The sequence below is a fragment of the Colobus angolensis genome, unplaced genomic scaffold (assembly GCF_000951035.1).
Source record: "Colobus angolensis palliatus isolate OR3802 unplaced genomic scaffold, Cang.pa_1.0 Scaffold35, whole genome shotgun sequence".
NCBI classification, from domain to species: domain Eukaryota; kingdom Metazoa; phylum Chordata; class Mammalia; order Primates; family Cercopithecidae; genus Colobus; species Colobus angolensis.
The window spans coordinates 7,807,573-7,823,758 of NW_012116821.1; the positions used below are offsets into that span (position 1 = coordinate 7,807,573).

A 16,186-nucleotide genomic window follows, 5' to 3' on the forward strand; every position below is an offset into this window, starting at 1 on the left:
TCCCAGAAAGTTCCTATGTGATATTGACACTGCTGGGCTAGGGACCACTTGAAGAACCATTACCTTCAAACATCAGGATATGGTGGAACCTTCTGGTATATCAGATTAGGTTGCACAAAAGAGTAAGTTCATATGTCTCAGTTTTCAAGTCTTATGCAATGACTTAAAACAGCACCATCTCTTCTTAAAAATTCCTGAAAACTTCAAAGTAAGTTAACTAGGGTCCAGGAGAGACTAGAAAAATGAGTAGGAGTTGGAAACTAGACATCACATGCACTTATATTAAAGAAGAGGAGACCCCAGTTAAACACAGTTTGTTAAGTGATAATAAAGCTCTTGCCCTTAGAAGCCAACCTTACTCTTTAATCCCAACTTTATAGCACTCCTTGTCATGTGGAGCTTCCTATGGAGAAGAGGGCTAAAATGTGTCTAAAGTTAATACTAAAATAGCTGATAACTACCACAGCCAAAATCTAATTTCTCTAAGATATCGAGGCACTCAATCCTGGCTATACATTATCACCACGTGAGAAGCTTAAAAAATATAGATGCCCAGGCCCCATACCTGGAGATTCTGACCTAACTGCCTTACAATGGTACCTAGGCACTGGTGGGTTTGAAAGCTCTTCAGGTGATTCTAAAATGCAGCCAGGGTGAAAAACCACTGATGTAGGAGTAAGGTGACCGGTGGATGGGAAAGAGAAGGGAAATAAGCCCTCTTCAGACAATGTGTAGTAGATATAAAAGGAAAAGACAAGAATGGGACAGCAGCCAGGAGTGACCCGGATAAGTGAAACTGAGGTTACTCTGTTAGATTCTGCGAGGCTGATCTAGAGATCAACCCAATGTTGGTTGTCTCAGGTTCAAAAATCAGAAATGGCTAGATGATCAAGGAAGTATCTTCTTGTGCCAAAGACTTGATACCAGTCCAAAGAACATGCCAGGAAACCCTCTTAACAAGGTATACTATTATTATTTTTTTTTTTTTTTTAAGAAGAGTTACTAAGAACTTGGGGCAAAGAACTTTTAACTTTTCAGAAATCATTTAAAGGTTCAACTTTGAAATCCTACATCAAAAAAATATAAAATTTCTCCCTCAGCAAAATTAACTGTTCTTTAAACAGGGAAGGAAGAGGGAAGAGATTAAAGAAGTAACTCTCAGAACACTCAATAGCTGAAATCATCCTCCCAGTAACCACACTGACAAATGGGTTTTCAAAGCTGTAAAATCATGTGATGCAAATGATAAAACCAAGTTATTTTCTTCTCTTCCTCCTTGATCAGCACAGACACATGAGGTAACAGCTGAAAAAAATTTTTTAGAAAGCTTTATGATCCTGTTTAAGGCAGAACAATGAACACAAAAGAAACTAGCTAGAAGAACTCAGTCAATGGAAAGAGCAGGGACTCCCTGGGCAGGCAACAAAGATGTCAGCTGAAAATCATCTCTGCTCACATCAATAGGGCAAACACTGGGTGCCCAGAGATAAAAATCCAGATGTATTTCCACTGCATTATAAGCTCAACAGACTCATCCATTTAAATTTTTTTTTTTGGCTGATGAGAAAACTTAGATGTGGATAAAGCTGCATCTTAAAAACAAGAATTGTAATTTTTGATTGAAACATTCATCTGGTACACAATTTATTTTAAAGCCGACTTAGAAGACACAGTTTTCACTAGCAGCACCACTTTCCTAATTTAACACATGGTACCTTGCTTATTCAGCACTGGTTGCTGATAAATTAACTGAAAGCATTCACTGATCTTATGAGATTATTGGAATAAACTTTTCTTCTCAATAAGCCTCTTCCCAAGGAACACCTACTAAATGATGTCCACAGTCAAATGCTGAACTTGACCTTAACAAATGACGTAAAGGATAAGTATAATAAAACCTAAAATATGGTCCAAATCACTTAGTCTTTCAGTCTAAAATAAGGATCTTTCTTGGAAGGGGAGGAGACTAAATAGGACTGATTTAGATAACTCAGTTCAGCAGAGGACATGTATCCATTCAAAAAGAAGGCCGTAAACTTATCCTTATTGGACAGGCTTAGAGAGAGAAGGGCTGATCGAGACCACTAATTTGAAGAAACAGTATACTAGTTCACCTAGGAAATTATCTATCATGAGCTTAAGAGTCCATGTGTTCTGAAGCAAACATGCTCACACCGGTATCAGCTCGAAGATTACTTTAAATTAATCAGGCCTATGACATTTTCATAAGTCAATTCCAGGCTTCTCAGGGTTACATAAATGATGTACCTCATCTAAGTGCTCATTATTATTTTAAAGAAATTTGAAAGAATGTTTGGGTTCAGAGCTTCAATTTTGACTTAAAATTATCTTGCCCAAAATGTTATTAGTCTGCAGGCCTCAATCTGCATGACAGGTATATTCATACATGGTACATTAATACTGTTAATGAAACTATACTGAAAGTGAATAAAGATTTGTTCCTTCTCATCCTACCAACTGAAGTTTTCTACCGCAAAAACAAAGACAACAAAAACCCGCACCCAATTCGGACTCAGACGCAAAAGTATGAAGGAAGAGATTAACAAGTCCTTGGTTTGGAAATAAATGTTGGTGGGAAGTCCTAGAACAGCTATGTGTAAGGTAAAAACTCTGGAAGACCCATCGCAATGCTTTTAAATTAGTTTTTTGGGTTTTTTTTCCAGTGATTTATCAACAGGAAAAGTTCGAATGAAGAGATCTAGGGAAAGTGTTTTACTCTATGAAACCATCACAAAGAAAATTAATCTACATCGAGGTTTTTTTTTTTTTTTAAGTATTAAGTAAAATAAAATAGGAAGAAAAGGGAGGAAGGTGAGCAGGAGGCTTTAAACATCACTCAGCCCAAGCTTAATATGAAATATGGAACCAAAGCAATTATGCAGATAATTTATGATGAAAGAAATATCATTTTTAAAAATCAATGATTAGGACACTTCAGGAAAAAAGTAGTTTTGTGGTTGGAATTACCTGAATCAATGACTTAACTATCCACTTGATCTTTTTAACATAGTAAAAAGAAAGAACTAGTTTTCAAGGAGACAAGCTCAATTGTATATAATCGTATGCCCTCCTTACACTACAGGCTTGTACCCAGAGTTGCCCCTTTAAAAGTCCACGGTGGCACTGCCACCTTCTATTGCAGCTGCCTCCAGCCGCACACTCCCCTGCATGCTGTTATACTCGGTTATCAGGTAGCACCACCATTCTGCCTGCTCACGTTTATCACAGAGTTTCTGTCTATCCTCTGGACATTATCCAGACACCACCACTTACCTCTCTTTACTACGAAACTGAGAGTTCTGTAATTTTTTTCCAACATATACAAAATAATATGGGATAATTAGCATTCTGTTAGCTACATTTTATCTTAGGGCACTGCCTTCCTGTGGCCAATTAAAACCACCATTTTAGGTCTTCTTCATACATATTCTTACCTTGAAGACAAAAGCAATAGGCTCTTCAGTAGAGATAAACACTAACCTGGCCAGCAACTTGCATTATGCAACATTTTATGTTTCTGTCTTGGCAGCCTGCCTTTAAACCTGTCAGTAACTGCACTGCAAAGAGATGACCACCTCACAAAATATTTTTAATATCTTTCATTATGATTTCTGATTTGGCAGCAAAACTGCCAATAACTCCTTGTAAATGTGTTTTTTTCCTGAGATCTGCTTTTCTTGATGTTGCTGCCTGCATTCATCTACCTGCTTGAAGCCTATAAAAGCACAGACATCCTACTGTACCAACATAGAAATTTCTGCAATAAGGTCCCATCCCAAAAGATTTCTACTGACCATGCATCACTCTATTGTTCTAAATAATACACTGTGCATCTGACCCATAGTAAACTATGGTCACACCTGGCAGTGACCAAGAGAAATGGAGAATCACCAAACCAACAGGTTTCTAACAGAATTCTCAAGCTATTCCTACTCTCCCATTAAAGACTCGGGTACATGCTAATTCTTAAAAGTTACTTAGCTCATGCAAAAATCAATGGAAGGAGCCTAAATCACAGAGCTAAGTCCACTTCCCACCAGCACACAGAGATGTGTTGTTACTCAGTGAGCATGACTCTGAAGATGAGCATTCAAGACAGACTCAGAAGGATTAAGGTGGGGATTCCTGGGGACAGAGGTAAAGTAAAGAATGCAGCATAGAGTAGAAAATTTTTAAATGGCATTTATTTATTTATTTATTTATTTATTTGATGGAGTCTTGTTCTGTCGCCCAGACTGGAGTGCAGTGATGCAATCTCGGCTCACTGCAAGCTCCGCCTCCCGGGTTCACGCCATTCTCCTGCCTCAGCCTGCTGAGTAGCTGGGACTACAGGCCACCACACCACGCCCGGCTAATTTTTTTTGTATTTTTAGTAGAGATGGGGTTTCACTGTGTTAGCCAGGATGGTCTCGATCTCCTGACCTCGTGATCCACCCGCCTTAGCCTCCCAAAGTGCTGGGATTACAGGCACGAGCCACCACGCCTGGCCAACAGCTCTTTAATTTCTTGTTGTACCCCACCCAAAGTCCCACCCACACTCCAGGAGACAGGAAGGTATACCAGAAAAGGCAAATGCTCCCAAGTCAGAGAGCCCTGGGTTTGGATCCCAAGTAAGTCACTTTCACCTCCCTGAACCATTTCCTTGTCTTTAAACTGGGGTTTACATTTAAATGCCTATCTTATAGGATCAACATTAAATGTAAAAAACTTAGTTGAGTAATGGGCATATAATAAGGGCTCAATAAATCACAGCTACTATTACTGTCATTGTTATTATAAATAGGCCAGAAATGTCTTGTGTAGACTCTTCTTTTTATTGTAAAAACCAAACTGTATCTCCAATATAACCCTGACATCCCTCCCCAAAAATATTATTTTAAAATATGAGAATAAACAGATACAATTCTGATTCTTAAATGTCTGAATATTTCAAGCCAAACACCTACTGGGTACCTACAAGGTATCTACTGCTACTGCTGCTGCTTCTATGAGGACAACCACTCAATGTTCTATGCTTTAATAGAAGAGCTGGTTTTTTGGATGTAAATGTAAACACAGGGGACATGAGCCTGAAGGACCAAGTGTGTGAGACTTTGCAAGGCTTGAACCAAGCATAGCACACACTGAGGGAACTCCAGAGAGATCTGGATTAGCCTTACTACCATCACTGATGGCAGTGAACATAGTATGCCTCCAACTTCTCAAGCCCTGACAGGGCCAAAAGCAGGCTTCTTCTTCCACACTACTCTTCCACTGAGGAGCCTTGGCTTTTCCCTCCCCTCCCCTCAAAGACTGACTCTTCCAGACCAAAGCCCTCAGCCAGACTTCATGGACTTACTGTAAACCTCAAGTCCACAATCAACAAGCACAGCCATAGCAGTTCACAAAATAGGCAGAGAAAAAGAAATTCAGTAAGGAAGGGGACTAGGAGGAAGGGCACACCTTATTCAATATTTGAAAGACGGACATGTTCTAGTAGCTCTAACTGGGAAATCAAGGAAAATTCATGCCTCCCTCTGTCCTTACTGCAGGATAAAAAAAAAGAAGATATGTAGATGACAAGAAAGTTGCCTATGAATGATTATTAACACTTTAATTTGAATCTAAGTAAGGTCTTTTTATTCTTCTCCATCTGCAACTCTGCCATTCCTATTCTTCTATCCCTAGGCTCCTAGGTTACTTTCTTAGGACTGCCATAAAAAAATTACCACGAATTTCAGGGCTTGAAACAACAAAAACTCACTCCCTCTCAGTTCTGGAGGCTAGAAGTCCAAAATCAAGGTGCTGGCAAAGCCATGCTCCCTGGGAAGGCACTAGGGGAGGATCTTTTCTTGCCCCTTCCAGCTTCTGGCGGCTCCTGGCAATCCTTGGTGTTCTTTGGCTTATAATTGCATCACTCTAATATTTGTCTCCAACTTTCCACGGCCTTATTTGGGTTTCTATGTATTTTCTCCTCTTCTTATACACACCAGTCACTGGAGTTAGGACCCACCCTAAGCTGATATGACTTTGCTTTAATTTAACTAATTCAGGAAAGATCCTATTTCCCAATAAGGTCACCATTCTGAAGTTCCAGAAAGACATGAATTTTAGAGGAACTCTATTCAACCCACTCCAACTGCCATGTCAAAAATAAACCCCCACCACCAAAATATGGGGCATAGTGGAGGTAGGTGACAAATCATAGCATTATAGAATTACAAAAAGTTCAAAGTTACAGTAGTCTCCTGTAGCTCCATGACTATTCATTTTTGAACTGGAAATAATGTTGTTCTTACTTTTTACCTTACTTTTCTCTCTTACCTAAGAGAAAGGCAAACACATACATTTCTCTCACCCATGAGCAACTGTGAAGCTTGGAAAATATCAAAAGTCCCAATCAAAATAGCACTAAAACACAGAACATCCCACCGATCCAGACACTTGACTACTCTGTAAAAATCTAGTCTTAGGTATAAGTGAATACGTAGTATCAGGAATTGAGTAGCAAAAAGAGGAAAGGCAGGGGAGGATATTTTTTCAGTTAAAAGTACTCTCATTTAATGATCTAGGAGTGGGAAGTAAATCATAGGTCTTAGAAGACCAAGATTTCCTTTAAAACACTTGCTTTAAGTTTTTAATCTCCACACTCCCTTTCCTAAATTTTCCTTTTCTAATGATGACAATAAACTTACATGGAAACACTATATATCAGAGTTCTTTAAAAAATAATCAAGGTATTATTTTAGCTGTGTGGAGAAAAAAATAATTGAGATCGGCTTAAAGACTTGTGTACTCCCTCTGCTGGCTCTGAATTTAAAGTAAATTCTCAATACCTTCAAGGGCTAACTTAATTAACTTCACTAAACATCTAAAATACAAGGAAGGCTGGTTGCAGGGGCTTGCGTTTATAATCCCAGCACTTTGGGAGGCCAAAGTCAGAGGACTGCTTGAGCCCAGGAGTTTGAGACCAACCTGGCAACAAAGTGAGACCTCATATCTCTATAAAAAAAAGCATAAAATTAGCTGGGTGTCATGGCGCTCATTAATACTCCCAGCTACTAGAGCAGCTGAGGCAGGAGGATCATAGCTCTCCACAGAGAGCCAGGAGTTTGAAGCTGTGGAGAGCTATGATTGTGCCACGGCACTCCAGCCTAGGTGACAGAGCGAGGCCTTGTCTCAAATAAAAAATTAAAAATAAAAATACACAAGGGAGCCGGGCGCGGTGGCTCATGCCTGTAATTCCAGCACTTTGGGAGGCCAAGAGAGTCGGATCACGAGGTCAGGAGATCGAGACCATCCTGGCTAGCATGGTGAAACCCCGTTTCTACTAAAAATACAAAAAATTAGCTGGGCGTGTGGTGGGCACCTGTAGTCCCAGCTACTCGGGAGGCTGAGGCAGGAGAATGGCGTGAACCCGGGAGGCGGAGCTTGCAGTGAGCTGAGATGGTGCCACTGCACTCCAGCCTGGGCGACAAAGCGAGACTCTGTCTCAAAAAAAAACCACACACACACAAACAAGGGAAAATACGATGTGGATTCTTCCACCCACCCCTCAATGGTTTTCAAACAAATTCTCAAACACGTACTGAAAACTACTAAACACATCTCTGTTGGGTTTACTACAGGTTCACTCCAGAAGGAAGCTGATGTATGCTGTTTGTTTGTTTGTTTGTGGGAGAGTTTACTTCCTGCTGCAGCCTTGCCCCCTACGCATGTGCCACATGCTTTCCTTACTCTGTGCTCACCTCTCCACTGCAGTCCTAGGACACACCTGGACATCAAGGTGTGGTGAGCCTCCAGAAGACAACCTGGCCTCCTCACCCTAGGCAATGACCCAGGAGTAGCAGAATTACTAGAAGAACCACAGCCCAGTAGAGAAGTTATCCTCTTCGCTTATTATGTTATTCCATAGTAGTAACTGAGGCACTGCAGAGAAAAAGTCTCAAGATTAAAACCTCAAAAAATCAGGAGTGAAAAGCGGAACAAGAGAACTATAGAAAAGCCTGGCTTGAAACACACTCCAATCATATATTTCCATTTTACCGAGAGGGATACATGACAGCACTCTATGGATGCCAGTTACGTAGTTCTTTTTCCTTTAGGGGAGACTAAGATACTGGGAAATGAACGTTGTTTGGTCAAGAATAAAATGGTGAAAGATACTGGGTCTGTCTGGGCAATGATGCAGTCAGAACTGGGGTGTTCTATCATCATCACTAGCCTAACCACATATTCAGAACTCTAATTCGGAAGAACTGCAGACTGGTCCTTGAAATAGTTCATCTCAAAGACTGCCTGCTCTCTCCTCTCCTTTCATACATGACTTCTATATCCCAATCCATGGATAGAAAACTTGAAGTACATTTGGGACTTCTGCCCCAAAATGCAGAACATTACAAACAACCAAGGTTTTACATAACAGCTTTGATCCTAAAAGTGGGTAAAATAAACTTTAGGCAAAACAATTCTGTGGTGACTTTCTGGACCGTGTATGTTAATAATGCAAATAGCGGGGTTACATACAGAAGACAAACTTCATTTCCTTTTTCTCTTAATGCAAGGTCATCCCAAGATCACTCTTCCTTCAGTTTCTGTGGTAGGTAGCGATGGACATTTACAAAGTTTTCAGGGACTTATGCATTGGGTAACAAGGCACTGCAAGAAACCCCAGAGAGCACAGCATCATCTCACATTTACACCACATCACATCAACATTGATGCTAGGAGGTCTAAGGCTGATGCCACCTTCAGAGCTGCAAGTATCCAAAAGACTCCACTCATGACACCAGCTCACTCGTGAGTCAAATCAGCCCCTCTCCAAGTCACAGCCCCAGAACTAAGGCTATTCATATGGGTTGATTATACGATCCAAAAAGCAGCTCCAAATATTAGAAACACTTGTTTGTCTGGCAGACACATTCCCTGATTTCAAGCCCCTTACAACGTGCTTAAAAATATTCAAGAGTCACAGGAAAATGACAAAATAAACAGGTAGCAGCCATGAGGTGGGCAGGGTGAGGTGGCGTTGAAAGAAAAGGCATTTAGCATAGTAAGTTGAGAGTGCTGATGGCTAACACAAAAAGAGAAACACAGTGACTCCAGTGCGAGCCAGCCTAGAAGAGGGGAGAAGCAGCAGAAGACAGCAAATGAAGTATGAGCTTGCAGAACTTGAGGCAAACAGCACTGAGATGAACAGCTGTGAAACCACAATGGTAGGCAGCAGACACTACAGTACAGTGGTACAAACACACACTTTAAAAAAAAAGAGAGAGAGAGGGTCTCAGTCTGTCACCCACGCTGGAGTGGAGTGGTGCAGTCATGCTCACCGCAATCTCAAGCTCCTGGGATTAAGGGATCCTCCTGCCTCAGCCTCTCAAGTAGCTGGGACTACAGGCATGCACCACCACAACAGAGCTAATTTTTTTTTTTTTTTTTTTTTGGAGACAGAAGTTCGCTCTTGCTGTCCAGGCTGGAGTACAACAGCACAATCTTGGCTCACTGCAACCTCCGCCTCCTGGGTTCAAGCAATTCTCCTGCCTCAACCTCCTGAGTAGCTGAGATTACAGGTATGCACTACCATGCCCAGCTAATTTTTTGTATTTTTAGTAAAGACAGGGTTTCACCATGTTGGTAAGGCGGTCTCGAACTCCTGACCTCAGGTGATCCACCCGCCTGGGCCTCCCAAAGTGCTGGTATTACAGGTGTGAGCCACCGTACCTGGCCAATTTTTTTTTTTTTTCCCCCTGGTAAAGACAAGGTCTCACTTTGTTGTCCAGGCTGGTCTCAAACTCCTGGCCTCAGGCAATCCTCCTGCCTTGGCCTCCCAAAGTGTTAAAATTATAGGCATGAACCACTGCACCGACTGGACACACCATTACTCCACCCCTACTAACTCTGGAACCCTGAACCCAGTCACTCATATTCCTGGCATGTTTCTCACCTGCAAAATAAGGTAGTTAGATGATCTTTAAGATCTCTTTTAATTCTGAGTTTTAGGCAACAAGTAATACAGATGAGTCAGTGGCATCAAGGTTCCACATCCACTCCAGAGGAAGGCCAGATCTACATGAGGCCCTGGGAGACAGAACTGGGGATCCCAGATCAGTCCAGGGCCAAAGACATGCTCTATCTAATCCAGGTGGAGCTTGGAAAACCAAATCTTCTCCCAAACAGGCCCAATCCACAGGAGCCATGGTACGGTGGCTTTGCATTTCCAAAGCAAGCTCAAAATGATCTGCAGAGAGTTAAAGGCCAGCTCCAAGCCATGCTGGACATCAAATTTGCCATTTGCCAGCAACTTCTTAGCAGAGTTGGAGTACTAGAGAAAGCAGAAATACAGATGTAAAAAAAAAAAAAGGCAACGGGAATAGGCAGCAATGACAAGTTCGCAAAGCACAGATATGCTATAGCTTATTTTCTGTCTCCTCCATCAGAATATGAACTCCTGTGAGTGAACTGGAACTTTATCTGCCTTGTGCTACCACTATATCCCTAGGTCCTGGCAGAATGCTCTGCAAGCAGCATGTCTTTGATACACATTTGTTGAATACATGAAATGGGATGTGATGCAAATGGGTAAAAAGGGTTTTCTCTTTCCAATCTTTCATTTACTTACTGTATACCAGCTGTAACATCCACTGATATCAACTCATCTTTGCATTTATGATCCACAGCTCCTTTTATAGCACCAAAAAGGTAAAGTGGCTTTTCAGGACCCCTCAACTTGTGATGCAGGAGAAGAAGAAAAATGAGGAGTTGAGAACAGGGTCAAGTCTGTCCCCAAAGGCAAAATAAGTGGGTATACAAACAAAATAAATTCCATATTTTCTCCAGCCCTGGGAATCTGGAATCTGATGCACCAGCTCTGGGGAAGTGGGGTAACCTGCCAGAATGCACAGGCCTAAACAGTCTTTAAAAAAAAAAAAAAAAAAATTAAGACGGGGTTTTGCTACGTGCCCAGGCTGGTGTTGAACTCCTAGGCTCAAGCCTAAACAGCCTTATCTTTGCATTTTCACGAAGATCTTCGAATGGATGGTGAACTTTTGCCAGACCAAATTAAATGACTTATTAGTGAGACAAGGCCTCTTCGTTAATTTTCCAAATAAAAATATCTTGCAGGTTTTAAGTAAGATTCACAAGCAGAGTACTAAAAAGTTTAACTACAAGATGTTCTTATATGGTGTCATTTTCTTAAAATAGAACACTCCTAAAATCTCCCAAAAATAAGTCTGCTGTAGTTTCATTTCATTTTCTAAGAAGGAGATAAACACATCAAAACACACACTTAGCTTCTTTTTTAAAGAGTCTCTGTTACATGGGACTCACAGATCAAAGTCTAAAAGGGCCAATTTCTTCACTTCAGAGGTCAATGACACAGCTTTGAAAAAGAGGAAAAACAGTCCCTCTAGTGTACTGGGGCTGTAGAAAGAGGAAGTATATTAGTTGAGAATCACTGACGAAGACACTATTGCCAAAGGAAATTACAAAATAACATATTGGCAACACGGGCCAAGCAGACAGATTCTTTACACAGGACCATAACTGGCCTTTTGGTGAGTTACTCCAAAAGGTGACTGAGGTCAAAATTATGAGCCAATGTAGAATTGTTATGATTTAGTCATTTTCAAATTAAAAAAAATTGTAAACAGAGTTGCAGTTAAAATAACATTTTTCCTAATACAGTGTGTTGAAAAGGAACTGGATGTATTAATCTAAAGAACAGAAACAGTGAGGACATAAATAAGCATTATGTGACAGGACAGCCCTCATCTTTTTATCTTGGCAAGAAGCCTTAACAATACACATTCTTACATGAAAGAAGACTCCGACTCTTGAAGAACTATCCTCTGCAGCAGCAGCAGCAGAAATGTTAACACAGTATCTCCCACATTTGTGAAATTATGGGAACCACTACAGAAACTCAAGTCTGCATAATTTGATTACGCCCTGACCCATGGGAAAAGCAGACGTGTGGTGTGTATAACGAAATAAGTGATAGATGGGCCTTACCAGGTAAGCCCTGGAGTCCTTAGAGATCTCCCCAAGACAAGAGGAACTGAGAGAATTCACTTGTTCAATTATGGGTGCAGTGCAAGCTTAATCTGAATTAAAGGAAATGTAACCTTTCCCCCTCTTAACCACATCTGATTATTCATTTCTACTTTAATGCCCGAGGTAAGGGAACCTGTGAGATAGCCATCATCCTTCTCCCTGACACAGTATCTGACAAATGTAAGTAACCAAGGGCTTCCTCTTTTTGTTAAAATGCTATCCTTCTTACCTCTTTTATCACTTCATAGTTCCTAAGTACCCCTACTGACAGGCACTGGACAGTTATGCAAACATGATACACTCACTCGGCCTCCTTCTACATTTGCCCATCCTTTTGATTCTGAAATAATAAGCAAGATGTTTTTAGATTGAGAGGCAAATATGCCTTTCAGGAAAGCAACCTCTACTTATGTAACACTATCCATTACCTAGTAAATGACCTTCAAAAAAAGATCAATTTGAAGAAGAAAATGGAGAACAAAAACCTCTAGAACTGTGGCTACTAATTACCTCTCTACTAACCAGCTGTGTGATCTTAAGAAAGTCATTAGCTTTTCCAAAAATCAGGTTCTTCACCAGTAAAATAAGAGGGTTGAACTAGATCAGGAAACTTCATCCTAACTATACATTAGAATCACCTAAGAAACTTAAAAAAAAAAAACCACAAAACACAAAACCTTCAACGCTAAGCCACACAGAAACCAAATTATATCAAATTCTCTGGGTATTTGTATTTTTCAGAAGTTCCCAGGTAATTCAAACATGCAACCAGGGCTGAGAACCACCGGTTTAGATTCTGATCTCCAAGCCCTCTTTTCTAATTCTTTCATGTTATGATGTTAGGGTGACAATTTTGGTTACAAGGTCTCATAATGCAATGGCCCAAATAGCCTCAAAAGAAGTAAGGACGTACGTGCCCTTTATGCACTTATGACTAGGAGATGTTAACCTGAATTCTACACATTTTTGGAAGTTAAAAATCCTCTTACATTACTCATAATGAAAGTAGTGTGGTTTAAATGCACATGCATGCTTCCAAAATGACTAATCACGACAAGAATCAACTCCTAAACTTGGACACATGGAAATGGGTCACAATTAGCTCCTGACCTCTCCCTTTTCCCTCTTCTTCCACTAAACCACAAGCACAAAAAAAAAGGTTGCCTATTAGTCATAATCAGAATATGAAACCAGCCCCAGTTTCAAAGGGCCTTCTCCATCATCAAAGATTTGAAAGTTCCTGCATGGCTGCATCTTTTGAAGATCATCTTATAAAAACTCTAACAAAATTATATCCCTTTAGCTGTCAAGGATTAGTTGCCATGTGACACTCAGAAATGTATTGGTAAAAAATTTTAAGGTAAAAAGAATCACAAAATGTGTGCCCTGTATTAAGCATATTAAGCCTTGAAAATTTCAATCTACAGTATTTTTAAGATTTTAGTTGAAGAGAAATGAGACAGCAGAGAAGGGTAAAAGAAACCATGAGGCAAAAAAATGGTTATGACATAAAATCATAAAGTTTATGACTAGGCTCAAACTCTGTATTGCAAGTCCTACAAACTGTATGAAAATGTAACTAGCGGCCGGGCGCGGTGGCTCAAGCCTGTAATCCCAGCACTTTGGGAGGCCGAGACGGGCGGATCACGAGGTCAGGAGATCGAGACCATCCTGGCTAACACGGTGAAACCCCCTCTCTACTAAAAATACAAAAACTAGCCGGGCGAGGTGGCGGGCGCCTGTAGTCCCAGCTACTCCGGAGGCTGAGGCAGGAGAATGGCGTAAACCCGGGAGGCGGAGCTTGCAGTGAGCTGAGATCCGGCCACTGCACTCCAGTCCAGGCGACAGAGCAAGACTCCACCTCAAAAAAAAAAAAAAAAAAAAAGAAAAAGAAAATGTAACTAGCCCAATCTCAATCTCAATTCATGCCTACTTTTGGTAATACCATTTTCTCATGTAAATCTTCCCCCCGAAAATAAAATTCATTAAACTTATTATCTTTTAACTATAAACACAATAACAAGAAATATTATTTACGAAATTAAATTTTTGTAACCTTAAAAATCACAGGAAAGGTGAAAACCCCTTCCTACATTAACTTTTTAACTAAGTTAAAAGTTAACTAACTTTTCATTAACATATTCTCCTCACCAAATTCAAACATGCAAGACTAAATTTCAAGTGAGAGAAATCCGAAAAATATTTCGAACCCCCAAATCCATGTTCTCAGATCCTGTCTGCTAACCCCTTCCTGATACTATACAGTGAGATTAACCATTCCCATCCACTTGGAAACCCAGTTTTAAAAGATGTCACACTAGTGCTCTTTTCAAATGGAATTGTCTTTCATCCTTTCTGTAAAGAACTCTCACATCATACAACTGGCATTATTTTATAAAGCAATTAAATTAGACCAAATATAAGACTCATGATGTTAGCATTTGTTAAAAGAAATCAGACAGATTTGTGGATTAATATCAGAGCACACGTGTTTTACTTTTGAAGTATCTAATACAAAGCCTCTCTGATACAAGCCGTATTTAACTTTGGACGAGTTTTCTAGAAGCAAAATAAAACATTCTCTACATTAAATTTTTTAGCTTTTTCATATACAGGCTCATCTCCAGTGCTTCCACTGAATTCTCCACTAAGATTAAACTGTTCTTATTTTTATATCTCCTGAAACTCAGGAAAACAAGAAAGGAAAGGAGGAAGCAACTACTTTCAAATTAAAAAAAAAAATCTAAGCTAAATTGCAAATAGGAGCAGCTGTTAAGAGATGTATATCTCCAACTGCACAGGACTCTTTGGCCTGGTACTGACACATTACTGTCTTGGGGAAAGGGGCCAGGGAGGTGCCTAGGAAGGGCAAAGCAACTGGATATCAGCAGCCCAGCAGGGGCAGAGGAGTTAATCTCTTTGGATACCCAACTGCAGGAAGTCATTACATCATAGGCCTTTCCACATCTCTCTCCCTACCACGTGTCCCGTGCCCCAAGAGGATAAGGAACGGTAGAGAGTCTCTCTTCGGGTTCATTTACAGGTAGAAGCCATTACGGCCCGGCCAAGCCCCCAAACCTCCTCCCAATCGCCAGAGTGAAAGAAGCGCAGGTCCCCACACCAGAGCCCTTCCCTCAAACAGTGCCATAGTCCAGGCCTCGGCGGGAGCAGATAGTGCAGCCAGTCTGGATTGAGGTGGCCAGATCAGCCGGTTCGAGGCCCCAGAACATTTCAGAAGCAGCGAGTAAGAAGCAGATTTACTGGAGCGACATCTCTGAGAAGGAAAGGTATCAATACAGGCAAGGAAAGGAAGCCGTCCAGGAAGAGGTTTGCAACCACTGCTTTTTCTAATGGGATCGATGTGCCTGTAGGAGTTAACACCCACAAGCTGAAACTTGGACCCGAAGGTTCTCATTCAGCTAGTGACGACGCAACATGCTCCTGCGACAGACTGGAAACCACACATCCAACCCCTCCTCTGGACACTGCGTCCCAAACACCCCCCCCCCACACACCTCTCACTCCACCTACAGCGCCCGCACCAGACCCCCACTACGGTAAACTCTACTCCAAAGTTGGCTGCAGACCTACCTTCTCGGCGCTGTCCTGAGAATCCAGCAAATGTACTCCTGTCCGTTCGCCCTTCCCTCGCCGGCGTCCCCTGCCCCCTCTCCTCACCTGGCCATGCCCTAGGCTTCTGGGGAGCCTCCTTCCCCCCTCCGGGCCGTCCCCAGGTGCCCCTACTCCAGGAGTCAAAGAGAACTCCGAAAGCCTCAAGGCTCCCCCTGCCAACCCCTTGCCCTGGAGCCCGATACGCGCTCCCACGAATCCGAGGCGCGTCTCGCGCTGCGCAGGAGGCCCGGCGGGTCCTGCCGCCAGCCCGGGGTGGGTACGCACCTTCCAGCCGGCAGAGCTGTTGCTGTCGCCCTTATCCTTGAAGTAGGGCACGCAACGTACCATCCACTCGTAGATCTGGGACAGAGTGAGCCTTTTGTCCGGGGAGCTTTCGATGGCGCGGGTGATGAGGTCCGCGTAGGACAAGTTTCCCCAGGCGTTCCGCCGCGACGAGCATTTCCTAGGCTGCCCGGAGCCCCCAGCCGCCCCCGGCTGCGGCGGTGGCAGCGGCTGCTGA

General features: G+C 41.8%; 1 protein-coding gene across 1 annotated transcript in view; it reads right to left on the reverse strand.

Annotated features, from left to right (window-relative positions):
* FOXO3 (forkhead box O3) overlaps window positions 1-16,179 on the reverse strand; it is a 126,466-nt gene extending 110,287 nt beyond the window's left edge. Inside the window, exon 1 of the mRNA XM_011952825.1 lies at window positions 15,952-16,179. Within this exon, the coding sequence (XP_011808215.1) occupies window positions 15,952-16,014 (63 nt within the window). The 5' untranslated portion in view covers window positions 16,015-16,179. The remainder of the gene's footprint in view (window positions 1-15,951) is intronic.
* Window positions 16,180-16,186: the final 7 nt, after the last annotated feature.